The sequence below is a fragment of the Diplotaxodon limnothrissa genome, linkage group LG1 (genome assembly GCF_057381915.1).
Source record: "Diplotaxodon limnothrissa isolate DT_005_m linkage group LG1, D_limnothrissa_male_GT1.1, whole genome shotgun sequence".
Lineage (NCBI taxonomy): Eukaryota > Metazoa > Chordata > Actinopteri > Cichliformes > Cichlidae > Diplotaxodon > Diplotaxodon limnothrissa.
Genome location: NC_140596.1, coordinates 20,718,568 through 20,732,466, shown reverse-complemented (window position 1 = coordinate 20,732,466; position 13,899 = coordinate 20,718,568). Strand labels below are relative to the sequence as shown.

Here is a 13,899-nt window from a genome sequence, read left to right as displayed (position 1 = left end):
GTTTCATACATCGTCAGAAATCCCTGTTTTACCACATCGTGTGTGTGTGTGTGTGTGTGTGTGTGTGTGTGTGTGTGTGTGTGTGTCTTCTGATTCACTGGAAATGGGGACTTGGAAAACTTCTCATCAGCAGTTAGACATGAATTCGCTGGAAATTTTATGGTTTGATCTTTTTTTTTCTTCTTTTTTTTAAAGTAATTATTTTCTGCGACATTGCAGATAAAACACGTTTTTCTTTTTTTTTCTTTTTTTTTTTTGAAGGGTGAAAAAAAAGAGGTTGATATACAGACATGCAGTTTCTACAGGAGTATATACCATCACTCTCTGATAAGTTTACTTCGTATGTTACAGCCGGCTCATAAAGAATATGAATAAAATTTCATTTCCAGCATTTTCTCGGCTAGTGTTTGCACTTTTAGTATTTTAATTCAGGTGATGGCACATGGGCCACACACTTAGGTTGCAAAGGGGTGCATATGTGATATGTAAAATCGAGTACTCAGCAATGTAATCTGCCTTTGTAAACTTTTATGAGCGAATGGGCTGTTCTAAAGAGCACACTGAATTTGAGCATGGTACTGAAATAGGATGCCACCATTGAAATAAGTCAGTTTGTGAAATCTATTCCCTCGTAGGTAGTCCACGATGAACCACAATGTAAGTGATTGCAAACCATGGCAACTCGGCCACCAAGTGGTAAACCACTAAAGTTAAGAGTGAGGTCTCCTGGTCGTAAGGCCCATGGTGCATAAAAACCACCAGCGTTCGGCTCACTTAATAACTGCAGAGCTCCAAACCTCCTCTGACATTAACACAAACAGAAAGGTATTCTGTTGATGTAATCTGCATGTGGTACCCTGATTTTGTCCATATAATGTAAATTCTACATGCCGTCAGTAAGAAAAGATTCTGGACTGCTTTGTCAGTTGAAAACATTTACTTATTTATTTGGAAACGCAGGACAATCAAAACGTGTGCATGTATTAGTAGATGTAAATATACACGTTTTATGTGTAAAATTGCCACAGTGTGTCTGTTTGGCTCTCAAGTGGCGCCATCATGATGATGCACTGGTATTGAAGATTAATCTTTTTAAGAGTCTTTTTGTTTTCCTTCAATAGATAACGCTCCAAGTTTTTCAGAAAATTTAAACATCCTCGATGACCACCACATACGTGAGTAAAATGTGAATTTCACTCATTTAGTGGTTGCTGGAGGTCGCAAGGATTGTGCGTTGCCATGAGGTTGTTGACCGGTCTCTAGGCCAGTGTAACAGGCCTTTCAGCAAAGTCATGGTGTCTTTGAGTCTGCCGACCAATCACAGGCTGTGCAGGCTGGTCTCAGTGACACTGCACAAAGTAATGGTTAATATTTGCACATTTGGTTAGAATTGAAATTCACCCACACTGTCCCAACTGTGAGGCATCTACACAGACATAGATATGTTGTGTCGGTTGTCCCTGATCATGTAAATATTTATAGATTCATATGACATTACTGCAACCAAGGTTGCAAGGTTATCAGAATCCCTAATCTCACATTCTATAATTGACTTGTTTAAAAACAAGGTGTGACAAGGTTTAGGTTAAATGTGGCAAACACAATGGTAAGAATCTTATATTGTGACAGCCTTGCTTTCAAAGCTGACCATGCTGTATTTGCCAGCCTTTGTGTAAGCCGTCCACTGCAAATAGTTTGAATTCCACTGCTTTTTGAAGTCAAGCTTTCAGGTTACCATTTTGTCTTTTGGGGCCACTGGTAAGCACAGAGCTAAAGGTAGATGGGTTTAAGAGCATTAAATTCAGTCAGATTGTCACTATTTTCTTTTCCAGTAGTATCTGCTGACAGTAAAACAGACTCCATTGTGGTACTGTTTAGATAATAAATATGATAATTGACCTACCTTGCTTTCAAAGATGACTTGTGGATGTGTGGTTTGGCCCTCATAGAGTCTCAGCGGGCATTTTTTTTTTTTGATGACGCATGGAAGTTGTTCCTGGTTGCTTCAGGATTAGCTGGGATAAAAGGGCTACATGCCACAAATGCTGAACCTGGTGTGACACAAATAACTTGACCCGCTCCAAGGCTTCACTGACTTTTACGTTGTTAGATCGCTGTGTGGAAAGAACAGTCTGTAAGATTTTTTTTTTCTTTTCAAAAACGTGACAAGGACGAGGTGATGGTCAAAATAGAAAATGTTGACATAACTCAAGTGAATACATTGTTTATTTCAGATGCATCTAATTAAAAACACACATTCTAAATTTGTACTCGGATTGTTTTTCCTTTTTAGGCCAACTTTTCCAATATACCCTGAAACAAAAGTTGGGGAATTTACATTTCTATTGAGAGGAAAGATGAAACTTTGTCTTTTTAAGTATTTGGGTAAAAACAGTGTTTTTTAAGAGTTAGATGGGCACAAAATAGTTACCGTTAAAGTGAGAAAAGTTGGTTTATGTTCCATGTATTCTCATGCAAACTCAGGTAAGTGTGAAAGCGTTTTTACATATGTCACTGTACACTTCGCACTTTACACGTATTATGCAGCTTTGTGAAAAACTTAGTGCACCTTGTGATTCCGTAGCTTTAAGATCCACCTTTAGCAACAATAACATAAAGCAATCATTTTCTGGAAGATTGCCAGTCTTTCATGTCACTATGTCTGAATTTTGGCGCACTTATTTTTGCAACTTAAATTCGTTGAGGTTTGTTTACTTTCGTTTTCCCCGGTCCTTGTCAGGTCCTGGCACAGTATTTTGTTGTGGTTCAGGTCTGGACTTTGGATGGACCACATTGATTATTTCCATTTTCTGTCATTCTGTTGCAGATTTGCTGCTGTGCATGGGATCATTGTCCTGTTGCATAACCCGTTTTCTGCCTCACATTTAACTCTAGAATACTTTAGTATACAGAAGAGTTTGTGGTTGACTGCAAGTTCTGCCAAGCCCAAATCATCAGCCTCCACCACCGTGCTTGACAGTTGGTATGAGGTGTTTGTTCTGATATATTGTTTGTTTTTCACCAAACATGGAGCTGTGCATTATGGCCAAAAAGCTCCTCTTCAGTTTCATGTGTTCAAAGAATGTTTTCCACTTGTGGTCAACTTGGAGAAAAATGGCCTAAATTATTTGGAAACCTCCCTTCCCAGATTTAACGGCAGTAACAATTGCTTCTCTAAGATCATTGCTAACATCCTTTCTTGTCCCCCCCCCCCCCCCCCCCCCCCCCCCCCAATATTTCGTTAACACACATCTGAATGCTCCAGACCTAAAACCTGCTACAACTTGTGCTTTAAAAAAGGTGCTCACAGTTTCTGATGATCAGTTAACCAAGTGCATTTGATTGTCAGCACCTGGCTACTACTTAGCATCTAAATTCCTATGGAAGCAGTGAGGGTGTATTTGGTTTTTCACAGGACTGTAGCTTAGTATTACTCCATAAAACACACATGAAACAACTGTGGTTTCACAAATAGTTTCTTCTTGTGCTTTGGTAAGTCTTCTGAGTTTCTTCATCAGGTAAACTGCCAAACACAATGATGATGGTGTTGTGTTTTTTTTTTCTTTTCCCAAATGCAATATGTGGTTAATACCAATACAATATAATACCAACACTGCCTGCTATTGTGCAGTAGGTTGAAAATCAATCACAGTAAGCTTTGTTTCAACAGTTTTGTAGTCATCATGTGTGATGCAATTATTTAAGAAATAAGTGACAGTGTGTTGTCAGAATGAAAGTTATTTTGTTTGATAATAACTTAATAATGTTATAGAAGACTCTGTTTTTACTACTTAAATTTAGACTTTTTTCCCCCATCTGAACTTGTTATCTACATCTTTGTTCCCTCCAGATTATGTGTTTTAAATATGTATCATTACTCTTTATTAGTAGGATATTTGATTTCATATTCTGGCAAAAATTAAATAAATTAGAAAATATGCATTTTTTTTTCCACTAGTGATGTAATTAATAAAACAGTATGTCCTACTATTCGTGGGAAAGTGGTTTAATACTGGGTGGGTGGTTGTCATATTCGGGATTACTCAATTAGCCAAGTACTACCTTCACTGTATTTTTTATTTTTTATTTTTAAATACGTGGCAGTAACCAAGAGTTCTGAGAAGTTTATGGACAAATACATTGTAGCATTGAAGAGTATGAACACATTGGCTTATGCTCTACACAAGTAAGTGGTGGTGGCAGCCTGTCAAAATGCATTGTCCGGACATGCCTTCACAGCATCAGGATCATGACAGGAGAAAAATGGTGGGCTTGTCAGAGAGGTTAATGAAAACAGGGCAGAAGCGATTGTAACACAACATTCCTTTCTATGGGCCACAACCATTAAAATAAAAAAAGGCAAAAAAATTGTATTTAACGACTTAATTTGTTATGCCAATGTAAATGTAGCTAGGTGCAGCAGAATTTGTTTAAATTACAACTTTGATTTTTGGGTTATGTAATACCAGTCACCTGTATGCAGTGTGACAGATGCACTGCGTATATGGTCATGTATACGTAGTGCATCTGGTTTTGCATCTGGCTCATACGTATGTGCTGTATCTTGTTGGTGGTGGTATTTTGGGCTCATGTGACTTTTCCCATGTAATTACTGCAGAAGGAAACCGTGCAAAATCATTTCACTTATGCGCGTGCACTTGTCTACTCGTGCATCATTCCTGCATACATATGCCGACATGCTACATTCATATTGTGCACAGGTTTGTGACAAGTTTTGTTCAACTTGCCAAGAGGCTTTTGGGGTCAAGTCTTTGGTATTTGCCTTTTGATCCTGTGCTTTGTGTTGCTGTTAAACTGAGTTCCCCCCCCCCCCCTAATCTTAGCCTTCAATGATAACATAAATATAAAAACATAATTCTCAGTTTTGAAATATGAGCCAATGTGTGATAACATGTTGAAGATTACTAGTGCTGGTTTGAAGAAAAAGTCACCACGAGGTACAAATAATTACCTTTTGTAAAGGATTTGTGGTACACCAAGGTTTGCCTGACATATTTTTTTATTTTTTTCAAATAAAAACAAATGCAGCAGATCACAAAATATGCAAGTTACTACTAACTTGCATATAGTCTGTTCTGTGTAACTGCTTTGATTCTTTCACTGTTCATACCGAGACTGCTGACTTTGACTGGCTCTAAGCTCTGGGTAGCTTTAGCGTTAACCATGTTGCCTATTTTAGCTTCTTTAAAATGTCCAGTGTAAGTATAAAACTAGGTCATTGCTGTTAGCTGTTAGCTGTTAACATGGAGTGAGATTTTAGTACGATGTTATAAACTGAAGCCACATACCGATTTTTATTTATATATGTTCGAACTTCATTGCTCAGGTATAAACCTGTATTCATTTATGCCTTAATAATACTGCTTATTTTCTAATTTCTCCATGTTGGCTCAGAAGCGAGACAAACACTCAAAAGAGTTGTCTCTCGATCTCTGTTGCTATGGAGTCCCTGGTAGCCTACATGTAGGTCGGTTGTAAACATTTCAGGGTTGCTGTAGATGGTTTGCTGCAGTTGCCCGTCGATTAAGCTTGTGCTCCTCATTGCATTTTGTGAAATCCCACAAAGTCTTTGCAGCCTGAAATTTTTCAGCAAGTAGGTTGCACTACTGCTCGGTTTCTGCATGACAGGATTCCACATGACAATACCACTAACCTGTTGAGCAGGATGCACTGCAGCAAAGGGTCTGGAGCACAGTAAACAAGACGGGGAGAGTGTAGGTGGAGTGGAGGAGGGGGACAGAAGTGAGTTAAATCAGTCACTCGGCTAAAAAACCAGTGCCACGCCCAAGGTGCCAGGGCTAGTAAGAGCAAGCAGGAGGAATGTGAGGGAAATGAATGGGATTGTAAGTCCTACCATTCACATGGTGAGTTCTTTCTTCTTCTTTTTTTCATCTTAAGTCTGCACTACTTGCCACATAAACATATCACAAGACATGATGAGTATGATCTGTGCAGAATTCCTGATGTGAAACTCAGATTGTGAGTGTGTGTGTGGTTTGTTAGTTTAGCTGTGAGTCAGTTCAGTTTTTATACACACATATTTCAGTGCATTGTTAGCATGAGTGCTACTGATCAAAACTAACCACATGTGTCAGTGTGAATTATTCTGGTTGTTATGATTGTCACAGAATTTTGCTCTGAGGTTTTGCTCTGTGGTCAGCGGACTGCACAACATCGCTGTAGTCTTAAGGTGAAATCAAAACATCACGTGGTGTGTGTGAGTCCGTACAGTTTATTGCCCAGTTAGCAAGGCTTTATTATTTTTTTTAAATCTTCAGAGTGAAAGGGACAGTGTTTTGTCACGTGTAAATAAAGAACTGCACTCTGTCTGTGCGTCAGGAAACAAACATGCAGCAAAATAAGAATTTTCATTCAGCCCTCTAAAAAAAGTCCAAGGGACTGTGGAAACACTTTGAACAGGGCAGCCAGTGATTCGACACTACTGCTGTGAGAGAAGAGTACATATTTTCTGTCTGTGTGGTTGGCAATCTGTTTACTGGAAGGGCTGCTCACTGAGAGCACATGTTGCTGCATGTGCAGTCAGTGAGGCCCAAGAAGTTAAAAGTGTAAATGCACGGGCAGGGAAAGTGTTTTTGTGGCAGCGGTGGGATATGTTTGTGTGCATGCATGTGTGTCTCTGATTTTGTTTGGAGAACGGAGCCAAAAAAAATAATAATTTTTTTTTAACCCCAGGAAAACCACACTAGAATCCTCTGTGTATGTGTGGTTCACTGGGAGTTAGGAGTTTGTTGGCTCCACTTTTAAGCCTCTTTCTGGGAACCAGCATTCCCTGCTCTTCTAAACCGAGCTGTAAGAGGCTGGAGGGCTTTGGGAATGAAGAGGCATGGGCTGGTTTCAGTATGTCCCAGGTTTGTCTTTTGTACACAGCGAGTGGTAACAATGGGAGGGTTACGTATCTGATATACACACCAAACCCTGGGACTCAGCTGCAAGTAATTAAAGCTGGCAGTTGGCAGAGAAGAGAGTCAGGCGACTGTAATGGCCGCTCTAAGTTCATACCATAATATTTGGATGATGAATCAGGCTGCTAGTAAAAGTGTTGTCATGCTGTTGACCCAAGGCTTTCTCCCTTCTCCATGTCCTGTTGCCCCAGAAGGGGGCACAGAGAGGAGAGAAAAGGCTTTGTATGACCCTGTTTTTGGTCTGTAATGAGATCTGCTATTTATTTTGCATGCTACAGCATTTGATATGTCTTAAGTTGCTGGCTTTTCCCAAAAGTGTACTCCGAGTCTTGACTAACTAGTTCAGATATATGATTCTACCGACCGTCCTCTGAGAAAAAATATGCAGCTTTCAGTTTTGGATGCTGTATAGTAGGGGGCAATGGGTGTATGCATAAAGTGCATACAAACAAATCTGTGCTTAAACTGTGCGTACAAAAGTTTCACTCACAAATTTTCTGACCTGAATTTGTTTGTGTGCTGCAAACAAATGAACTGCCTCAGACTGTGAGCACAAATAATCAAAGTCCTGCTGTCTCGGAAATATAAACAAATTTATATTGAAAGTAATGATGGCTTAATTTACCTCCCACCTTTATGAAACATACTTTTAGAGAAATTTTTAAAAGTTCCAGATATTTCACACATAGTCTTGAGTGAAAATGGGCATCATTTCATCCTCGATGGATGTCATCATCACAAACTAATTTCTTGGTATTTTCTCACTTGTTTTTTTTTTTTTTCTTTTCATCTTTAGTTGACACGTTAGATGTCTTTCCAATTTCTTTTTTATTTTCTTGCCTGTATTGATTTTTATTATTATTCATATTTTGCAGCAACTTTAATGATGAACTTCAACGATGGCATCATTTTTTTCATGTTATAATACAGTGTTGGAGTGCTGTTGCTTATATGTGAAAACATGGTGGATAAAGGCTCCTGTGTCAGTAAGAAATGTGCTAAATTACCTCAAATGAGGTCATTTAAACACTACAAGTTGCTTGTTGAAAAAGGGAGAGGTGTTAAAAGAGAGTGAACTTCCATGACCCCTGTGGCGACCTATCATCTCTGTTTACAGCCATTAGCCCGAGGCAACATTAGTGCCTTCTGTAGTATAACAGAACACACCTGAATCTCTGGCTGGACTGTTAGTAGCATGTTGCATTATAGCCGCCAGGCTTTAACAAGCAAGAAGAATGTGGTAAATTAGATAATATCTTTGCATTGGCTGCAGCTATGCTATTTTTATCTGTCTGTTGTGACATCAGTAGTTTTACAGAAGATACGAGATAAATTTGTAAATCTTTTAAAAACCATGATGCTGCTTTTCTGATATGCAAAGATTCTTTACATACATTTCCATCTAATGTCAGTCACATTATATAGCTTTGAATTCCCCTTGAATTTTTAGTCTGTCAGCAAATTGGGTGAAAGGTGTGGCATGACTATTCATACTTGCAGCCTGTGACAGGCTTTGGCTTTAGTGAAAAGGTGAAGACGCGTTTGGCATCAGAACTGATGGTGAAATATGTTCCAGTGCATTGTTCCAATAGCCCTAGCTTTGTATCATGGGTATTTGTGTGTCATTGTGTTGGAGTCATTGCCAAGAAGGTCATGGTGGTTCTTATGACTGTGTAAGAGTGGTGATATGACATTGCTGTGTAATTATATAATTTCAGAAGAACATATGAGCCAAAACCAAAAAGGTTTAATCACTTTCAGGTTTCCCGTTTACAACTCGGTCATGGAGCTGACACATTTGATGGTGCTCAACAAAAGCTGTTGAGATCCTGTAAATCTGTCACCTTACTGTCGCTTTTATTGGTTCCCCCCTCCTTTCACAACAGAGTCAGTGTATGACCTTCTTCCCAGAGAGCTGCAGTTGCCTTCATCCACTCAGCAAAGCCCAAAAGTCATGAGTCAAAAGAGCGGCGGAGAGGCAGGGCCTCTCCCTTCAGCTTCTCTAGCATCAGGTAGGATCCTGCTTCTCTTATCCTTATTTCTCCTCTGCAAGCAGGACTGATCATGCCCCACCCTGAAAAAAGTACAACTCATGTTATAGTCTGTACCTTCAGGCAAACAAACACCTGCATGTGGCAAGAAAGCCAGTCAGGCAACCATCGTGCTCCTCTGTGATTCTCACGTGAAGGAAAAAAAACAAAACAAACAGTAATAAAAGGCTGGTGAGGGAAGTTAATGGCAGCTGAACATAGCTAGCTGCCTGTATTCACATTGCTATGTACTATATGTTGTGGTCTCTTGTAGCAACAGTTTAGAAATATGGTTTATGCACATGTTTTAAGACAATGATATTAGTGCATAATGGTAATTAAACTGCAAAGTAGAACGATTGTAGACCATAAGAATATGAGGCCCCGGCAAAGGCCTGTTATTCATTACCCCACAGACTAAATCTACTTACCCATTTTTTTTTTCTTAGCCTTTTTTCCAGAGAATTAAGAAGCTTTGAATGGCTGTAATCACCTTGTTGACCATTCTGCAGTTCCAAGGTGGAGCTATTATTTACAGAAGAAAATCTTCTTAATAGACCAACACGGAAGTCCAGTATAAATGAACAGCTAATGACTATTTCATACTAGAGCTGGGCGATATAAGATTTTTTCATATCACGATATGTTTTTTTCATTTCAGGCGATAAAGATATCTATCACGATATAAGCCAAATAACTATATTTGTAAGATTTAAATGTGCCGTTACTCACAAGTAAAATGTGAAATAATCAGCAGCTTGTTTTGATTTAAATATTTATTTCCCATAATAAGTTCAACTGGGTAGATGTACGTAAGGAACATGAGACCTTTTCAGATAAATAAAGGCAAATATTGCAAACTACACAAAAGCAGCCGCTAAAGCGTTTAAGTTTCAGAATAGAACAAACGAAACAGACTAAATTGTCAGTTCCACTTACAAACAAAATATTAATTCTAAAAATAAATCTTAGTTTGTTTTACAGAAGAACAAACAAAATTGACTAACTGTCAATATCAAATAAACTGAGAACTAAAAGGAAATTCTCAATCTCTCCTTGTTGTATAGCTTAACTTTTCAAACAGTTTTAACAGTGACTTTAGTCTGACAAAAGCCGAATGACGAATTAGCGCGTTCAGTCAGAGATTGCGCATGCACCGCTTTATTGTATTTCCAGACTTGCTTTCGGCACAATTTACAGTGCGCGCTACTCTGTTTTTTTTTGTCAGACTTGAAATAGCCGAAATACCTTCACACTACGGAACTTCTATGGCTCTTCCGCTCGACAATCTCTCCGGCGTTGGAACCATCATCATTTTTTTCTTCGGTAACCTTCAGTCACGCTCGGTTGATTTTTCTCTAGTTGGCACACTCATTTCCTCCATTACCACTGGCTGCTTCCCAAACAAATACACATGTGCGGGTAACAAGTCACGTGACGTGACGCTGCGGCTGTGATTGGTTCGGCTCTGCGCTACTTAATTTGGATTGGCTGATGTTCTTTTTTTTTCTTTTTTTTTTTTAAAGAGGACAAGAGAGATGAGGCCTATCGCAATAGTTTAACTTTTCTATTGAGGAAAAGTTATTTCGCAATACATATCGTTATCGTTCTATCGCCCAGCTCTATTTCCTACACAAGTAAAAGTTGCCCATTTTTTTTGAGGACTGTTAGCTTGTTGAGAGCTCCAGATTTAGATCCGGATTGGAGGGTGAGCCACAGATTGTTGAATGTGTGAAGATAAGCATATCTTTTACCCGCCATTGTTGCAGTTGGGTTTATGGTTTCACGGTGGAAATTAACACATGAGAGTTTTGCAAAGATTCTAGAGATTAATTAAAAATCTCAGCATGTGCTTCTAAAAACAAAGAAACAGCAAAAAGTGCTGTGTCACTGATTTTATTTTATTTTTTCTAATTTATCTTTTGATGTTTTAACTTGGTGTTCTATGTTCACTTGATATTTGAAGTTATTCAAATGTTTCAGCTGACCTGAGACTTTTAAGTGACTGTTTTAGTAGTTATTCGAGGAGAGATGAACACTTAGGGGTAATAATGCAAGCAAGGTGGGCTCAGTCCAGGAGCTCCAGACTCCAAAATCAAGTCAGCCACTTTTGCATGCATGGGACTTTGACAGTACAGACTGCTATGATACAGACTTTATGGTAGGTTCTATTCATTGCCTGACCCAGGCTTTTTACCCCCTTTTTTGGTTTTTATAAATATTTTCCTGTCCTGCCTACTTTTGATTTTTTTTTTAAAATACCAGTCACAGGTCACTGCTTCCACAAGCAATTCATGTAGAGCAGGGGTGGGCAACTCTGGGCCTCAAGGCCTGGAGTTCCCCACTCCTGGTAGATATTTAGATATCATCCTGAATCCAATGATTGGTTCAGTACCAGAGCTCTGGAGAACTTCAAGCCATTTAACTCAGCTGTGTCGGATCAGGGACACATCTAAAACCTGCATGACACCGGCCCTTGAGGTCTGGAGTTCCCCACCACTGATGTAGACCAAATAATTCATTGATAGATTCGTACCTATTGATGTTTTGCAGTCACATGACTGCTAACCATTTGACATTAAATTGTTTACCATTTTGGACATGTGACAATATTAGGTCAAGTGAATAAGATCCCAGTCACACAGGCCTAGAGACCAGCTAAACATCCCGTGGTCTATTCCCATCACTTGTGAGATTTTGGGGTTCCTTGACTAATTGGCATAAACCACCTTGCAATTGCTTTGGTTGGTGACAGATTGCCATGGTCGCCTAAAGTTTGCATGGAACAGACTAAAAATTTTTCACAGACACTCACTGGCTGTTCTACAAGCGGTAGTGAAACTCTGAAAAGTGCAAAACCAACCAGACATGGAGACCTTTTGCATTCAAAGTAAAACTTGTACCTTTTGAAATGTTTTGGCTCCAGTGCCAGGGTAAAGCTTTTTGCTTAGAAAGAACGTTTTCCATTGTCGTTACACTTTTTCAAGTTTTCCTACAGTTTGTCACTGCAAATGCCTGCCTGTTACATCTGTAGTAGACTTTATTGTGCCAGATAAAAGTAGGAAGACATCTGTGAAGTTTGTTTGTTTGTTTGTTTGTTTGTTTTTTAACTTCTGATTATTGCCTTTACATTCCTAGGATCGACTGTACACGTGTCATAAGGTGATATGTTTAAAAGTTTTAAATGTCCCTCTGTAAAGCATTCTGGTGTCTGAACAGGGCTATGCAAATAAATTTCACTTGAGTAGTTAGCAAGCATCTGAAGACAAGTCGGCATCGTCCATGCAAGCTACAGGCAGCCACTGCTATCTGATAGTGAACAATGCAATCACAAAGAGGTTTTTGGTGAAGCAGCCTCTTTCTGACTGATTTCACCTCACCAGCCAGTCAAAGAATACAACCCCGACCCCCAGCGCGACATGTAGTTGTCTCACGTCCAATATGGGGGACTACTATCAAGCAATTTGTGCATGATGTCCTGCGAGAAACAGCCATAGTTTTGATGTTTTCCTGGTTGTTTGGAGAAAAAATTTGTTGTTTGAAGTATTAATCATTTGCTCTCATTTGTTTGTTGGCAATTCTGTATTGTGGTTTCTGATCATATGTGTTTTTGTCTCATGATACTTGCTCAAAATGACACTATCTTCATGCGTTTTATGCGCTCTTTTTTTCTTCCAACCGTTTTTTTTTCTTGTAAACCAATGATTCATCCAAACGTCAACAATGTCAAGACCAGTGTAACTGTTTGTTTATAATCTGCCATTTTATGGCATTATTTTTGTGCCACTATTCTGAGCGCATGTAAAAAAAAAAACTGAGCGCATGTAAAAAAAAGTTTGCAGGTGCAAGTGTTGTATTTTGAGGAGAAATTTATTTTGAGCGAAGAAAAGCTGAATTTGAGTGAACAAAATTCATTGCTGCGTGCAAAAAATGTATTTCAGTGTTTGCTATTATCCACACACACACACACAATAGCAGCCCCTCTCTCTCAGTTTTTGCATTTGCGCTCGCTCACAACGTATTGCTCACACTCTCAACATTTCTGCCCGTGCGCGCTCAACTCTTTCTCTACACAGTTATATTTGTGACACAAAACCAGCCAATCACAGACTTGGATGCAAAAAAATCTGATTGGCTGTTCTGGTCTCCAATCAGCTCGAGATGACAAAATGCAATATCCCAGAATCCATTTCGTCCAAAACTCAAACGAGGCAGTGGCGGAGGAACACAGAGTGGCGGATTTTGAAATATTACTCTTTCTGGGTCACAAAATAAACTTTTACGATATTTTCATGCGAGAATGTTGCTGTGTAAACTTCAAATACCTGCTCGATTCATCAAGACATCACATATTTGCATAACTGCTCTAACGTTTTCGGAGATGCCTGTTACCCACCAGCTGACCGGGTGGTCACTCGGGTTAAACGTAATATATAAGGCTGAACTGACAAAAAAATCACCAACTACACCACCAGGTATTATAGGAAAAACCATAAAGCCTTTGAACTAAAACAAACGCTGTTGTGACAGTGACGTACACTGTCTTGTTGGTATATATGTATGATTTGTATCACCTTCATGTTTCCAAACCGATATCATGAGCAGCAGCTTATACAGCTGTGGCTCCAGCAAACATCAGCTGATACTAGAAATTAATTTTAAATAAATTCTAACAACAGCTTATCAAGCTTGAACGTGCTGCTGTTGTTGTTTAGCGCAACATCCACTGGTTTCCTGTTTCTGGCGCAAAGTGGGAGATATACAAACAAGAGAGACGATCAGCTGATCATTGATCAGTTTCATGATTGACGTAGCAACAGGAGAGGGAGGGAGAGAGAATGAGGGGAGAAGAGGCAGCTGTGCAACGTAAAGACAGAATAACTCCAGCTTTGTCTTTTTTTTCATTCTTGCTGAAGTCCAGAACA

General features: G+C 39.2%; 1 protein-coding gene across 6 annotated transcripts in view; it reads left to right on the top strand.

The window, feature by feature from the left end:
• Positions 1-13,899, top strand: part of nfat5b (nuclear factor of activated T cells 5b) — a 43,219-nt gene that overhangs the window by 10,792 nt on the left and 18,528 nt on the right. For 2 of the 6 annotated variants that reach the window (XM_085377230.1, XM_085377145.1), the window contains exon 2: positions 8,831-8,956. The exons of 3 other annotated variants lie outside the window; for them this stretch is intronic. In XM_085377230.1, coding sequence (XP_085233356.1) covers positions 8,831-8,956 — 126 coding nt within the window. Of the gene's footprint in view, positions 1-8,830; positions 8,957-13,899 lie in introns of those variants that run through there. One more of the 6 variants, XM_085377547.1, reaches the window with a different exon arrangement.